This window comes from Mastomys coucha, unplaced genomic scaffold (genome assembly GCF_008632895.1).
Source record: "Mastomys coucha isolate ucsf_1 unplaced genomic scaffold, UCSF_Mcou_1 pScaffold7, whole genome shotgun sequence".
Lineage (NCBI taxonomy): Eukaryota > Metazoa > Chordata > Mammalia > Rodentia > Muridae > Mastomys > Mastomys coucha.
In genome coordinates this window covers 63110052-63114932 of record NW_022196913.1, presented here as the reverse complement: position 1 = coordinate 63114932, position 4881 = coordinate 63110052, and the positions used below count along the sequence as shown (strand labels likewise).

At 44.7% G+C, this 4881-nt stretch overlaps 1 protein-coding gene across 1 annotated transcript in view; it reads left to right on the top strand.

The window, feature by feature from the left end:
- The window catches only part of CUNH9orf64 (chromosome unknown C9orf64 homolog), a 7886-nt gene that overhangs the window by 648 nt on the left and 2357 nt on the right, over positions 1–4881 (top strand). Inside the window, exon 2 of the mRNA XM_031359301.1 lies at positions 799–1058. Within this exon, the coding sequence (XP_031215161.1) occupies positions 799–1058 (260 nt within the window). The remainder of the gene's footprint in view (positions 1–798; positions 1059–4881) is intronic.

The window sequence follows — 4881 nt, the reverse complement described above, 5'->3', positions numbered from 1 at the left end:
TACAGAGTGAGTTCCAGGACAGCCAGGGCTACACAGAGAAACCCTGTCTCGAAAACAAAACAAACAAAAAAGTCATTTTAAGTTGGGCACAGTGGCTCAGCACTCCAGGCTGAGGCAGGGGGGTTCGCTATGGACTCGAGGCCAGCCTGAGCGAGGTAGTTTCAGGCCAGTGTCACAGAGAGCGAGACCCTGTCACGGAAGAGCACATGAAAGAGTGAACGCTAGCCTGCAGAAAAAGGAAAGGACAAGACCGTGGAACGTTTCATGCAAGGGAAATTGACACGCCACCTCGTTGTGGCGTGTAGTGGGTTGAGTAAGTACACGGAGCGGAGTGGGGAGTTCCTGGTGGTGTTCGTGCAGCTTCGGCGCGTGAATGGAGCACGCTGTGGCAACTTATTTTATTGTGTGGAGGTTCTGCCTGCGTACTCGTCTGCGCTCCAGTTTGCATGCGGTGTCCAGGAAGACCAAAGAGGGTGGCGATGGCCTAGGGCTGCAGTGACAGAAGGTTGTGAGCCACCATGTGGGTGCTGGGAATTGAACCTTCGTCCTCCAAAGAAAGGTCAGTGCATGTACCTACTCCAGCCCTGATTTTGTGTGTGTTTGTGTGTGTTTAAAAAAAAAAGATGGTCTCACTGAGTAGTTCTGTCCTGTGTAGAATTCAGACTACACTGGCCTCGAACTCACAGGAATCCCATCCAACTGATTAGCCATTACACTCTGCCTTCTTTAACATGAATTTGATTTCATATTATTTGCAACTTGTAAAAAAAAAAAAATCTGTGAATTTTGTTTTTAAAGGGATCCCAGTAACTAGCGCCACCTACTACGCCACAGTGACCCTCGATCAAGTGCGGAATATATTTCGTTCAGACACAGCTGTGCCCATGCCTTTAATGGAAGAGAGACATAGAATTCTCAATGAAACTGGGAAAATTCTGCTGGAGAAGTTTGGAGGCTCTTTTCTTAATTGTGTCCAAAGAAGTGGAAGAAGCGCCCAGACGTTAATGCGCCTGATTGTTGAGAACTTTCCTTCTTACCGAGACGAGGCACAGTTTGAGGTGAGTTTGTTGCCGAGGGGTTTTGGCATTTGGCGGGTGTGATTGTTCTGAGTTAACGCTTTCCCTTCCAAAGCCAGGTTTAAGGCTAGCAACTTAAAATTTGACGTTTGTTTACTGTGGACAAGAAGCAATAACAAAATATGTTTAAAATCTGTCCCTTTCTGTGTGTTCCAGTCAGGGATTTCCCTTTTTTTTTTTTTTTTTTTTTTTTTTTTTTTTTGCTTTTTCAAGACAGGGTTTCTCTGTGTAGCCCTGGCTGTCCTGGAACTCACTCTGTAGACCAGGCTGGCCTCGAACTCAGAAATCCGCCTGCCTCTACCTCCCAAGTGCTGGGATTAAAGGCATGCGCCACCACCGCTGGCCTTTTTTTGTTTTAAAGGTATTCTGGGGTGTGCTTGTATGGATTTATTTTATTGTTTGTAATGGTGTGTGTGTGTGTGTGTTTTCACAAACACACCTCCTGGCTCATATGGAGGCCAGAAGTCAAAGTCCAGTGTATATACATATTATTTTTAAGATTTATTTATTTACTATATGTAAGTACACTGTAGCTATCTTCAGATACACTCGAAGATGGCATCAGATCTCCTTACAGATGGTTGTGAGCCACCTTGTGGTTGCTGGGATTTGAACTCAGGACCTCTGAAGAGCAGTCAGTGCTCTTAACCACTGAGCCAACTCTCCAGCCCAGGATTTCCTTTATTTTTGTCTTTTATTCCTTTAAAATGTTTCAGCCCTCCATATAAGGCTGTCACTTAAGGATGAGGAAGCACAGAAAGTAAACAGACTTGGATGAAAATCGGAATGTAAAATGTATACCGGTTTTTCTCTAGGAAAAAAGTGTTTCTTGAAAAGCTTGGTGTGTGTTTTCTCTCTTATACACTGTTCTTTTATAATAATTTGTTTTATGGTGCAAAAAAATTAAATGTCTGTGCTTTTTAAACAATGAACATTATCTTATGTTTTTAGTATACCCCTAGGTTTCATTTTTGTAAAAATTTTTTGGAATCCTTGTCACTGAATATTTTTTGTTTTTGATTTATTTATTTTCTGTGTATGAGCTGTGAGCTCTCCGCTTCCTGTGCTGTGCCTCTGGCTACGCTTGCTGCGTGTCACCACTCCCCTCCCCTGGAACTGTAAGCCCACATAAACCCTTCCTTTTCTCAGTTGCTGTCGGTCGGTTGGGGTGTTAGCACAGCACAGAGAAAAGAAGAGCAACACTGCCCTACCCTCCAGGTCCGTTTAGAAGAGAGTATTGGATCCCCAGGAACAGGAGTTCGCAATGATTGTAAACCACCAAGTCCGTACCACCAAGTCCGTACTGGGAGCCAGCCTCCTCCCACCCAAATTCCTTAATAGTGGCTTCACTTTCTGTGCATGGGTATTGACCTGTGTGTGTGTCTGTGAGGGCATCACATCACCTGGAACTGAGTCACAGACTCTTGTGAGCTGCCATATGGGTGCTGGGAATTGAACTTGTGTCCTCTGGGAGAGCAGCCAGTACTCTTAACCACTGAGCCATCTCTCCAGCCCCAATATAGTGGTTTTAGAAAAGGTAACTTCATAAAAGTAGGTCTGGATCGATGGTAACGGGTAAACCTTAAGGTTAAGTAATCGGTTGCTTCTTATGGTAAGACCTGACTGAGTGCTTTTATATGCTATCATTTCCTGGGAGCTTAAAATTTACTTGAGTTTTTTTTTAAAAGATTTATTTATTTTATGTGTATGAGTACACTGTAAGCTGTACAGATGGCCGTGAGCCATCTTGGGGCTGCTGGGAATTGAGTTCTGCCCTGCTCGCTCTGGCGTAATTCACTGTAGCAGTCTTCAGACACACCAGAAGAGGGCGTCAGATCTCATTCCAGGTGGTTTTGAGCCACCATGTGGTTGCTGGGATCCGAACTCAGGACCTTCGGAAGAACAGTCAGTGCTCTCACCTGCTAAGCCATCTCGCCAGCCCTACTTGAGTTTTTTTACATTTTTACTTATGTGTGTGTGCACACAAGTGTGCACGTGTATTTCATGCGCATGTGAGCACACATGTACACTGTCAGACGTGCCATGACACCCATGTGGACATCAGAGGACAGCCGTTAGGAGTCTGTTCTTTGTCTCCTCTGTGGTGCTCAGGGATTTAACTCAGTTTATTGGGCTTGGAAGCAAGTGCCTTTTCTGATAAGCCATCCTCACCAGTCCTTTAGATGTTTTCATTTCTTTGTTTTTGTGATGTTGCAGTCAAATCAGGGCCTCTAGGATGCTAAACAAGTCCTCTACTACTGAGCAACACGACCACTTGGAGAGTTTCTGTATGGAATTTTCCCCATAAATTAATTTCAGAGAGCTGGGCAGTGGTGGCGCATACTTTTAGTCCTAGTACTTGGGAGGCAGAGGCAGGCAGATTTCTGAGTTCATGGCCAGCCTGGTCTACAGAGCTTCCAAGACAGCCAGGGCTACACAGAGAAACTCTGTCTTGAAAAAAACAAACAAACAAAAATTAATTTCAGAGGGTGCATGACACTGTACATAGCTAATCTGAGCACTTGGGAGACAGACGGACAGGAGGACGGAGTTTCAGGCTAGCCAGGATTACATTGAGCAATCTTGTCACACACAAAGGTTCATTTATTTATATTTGCTAATTAAGATGTTCTCTTAGGTGGTAGTATTTTGAGAGCTAATTCTTTTCTTTTCTTTTTGCTTTTTTTTTTTGAGACAGTTTCTCTGTATAGTCCTGGCTGTCCTGGAACTCACTCTGTAGACCAGGCTGGCTTCGAACTTAGAAATCCACCTGCCTCTATCTCTGCCTCCTAGGTGCTGGGAGTAAAGGCTTGTGGCACCACTGCCCAGCAAGAGCTAGTTCTTGATTATTCTCAATAGATGAGCTGATAAAACATGAATTATAACCATTGGCACTGTCTTTGGCTTTTATTGCTGTAAAGAGATACCATGACCACTGAAACTCTGTAAAGAAAAACATTTAATTGAGGCCGGCTTACATTTCAGAGGTTCAGTCCATTATCAACAGGAAGCATGGCAGTGTGCAGGCTGACAGTGCCAGAGGAGCCAAGAGTTCACATTTTGATCCACAGGCAGCAGGAGACTGTGCCACACTGGAACATAGGAGACCTCAAGCCCACCCCTATGGTGGCACACTTCCTCTAGTAAGGCCACAGCTCTTAATAGTGCCACTCCCTATGGGCCAAGCATTCAAACACATGAGTCTATGGAGGCCATACCTATTCAAACTACCGTAGATATTAAGACTAGGAAGAGATTTTGATTATCAATATTTTCCGTAGTCTATACTACTCGACATTTGCGGCATTTTGCCGGAAGGAAAGACAGTTTTATGGAGAGACTTGGGAGTGGGGAGAAGCTAGAGAGGCCCTGGCTTCATCTTGGCTAAAAGTGAGCCTTTCCCCAAACCTGGGGCTTAAACCTGAGACTTCATGCATGCATGCTTGGCTCTAGTCTGTTAACTTAGTTTTGTTTGTTTGTTTGTTTTTCGAGACAGGGTTTCTCTGTGTAGTCCTGGCTGTCCTGGAACTCACTCTGTAGACCAGGCTGGCCTTGAACTCAGAAATCCACCTGCCTCTGCCTCCTAAGTGCTGGGATCAAAGGCGTGCGCCACTACCGCCCAGCTAATGTTAGATGTTTTTAAAAAGCTTTTTTGTTGCTGGCTTGATGACACAGGTCTTTAATCTCAGCATTCTGCATGCAGAGGCAGGCAGATCTCTGTGAGTTTGAGGCTAGCTTGGTCCACAGAGTGAGTTCTAGGACAGCCAGAGCTACACAGAGAAACCCTGTCTCAAAAAACAACAAC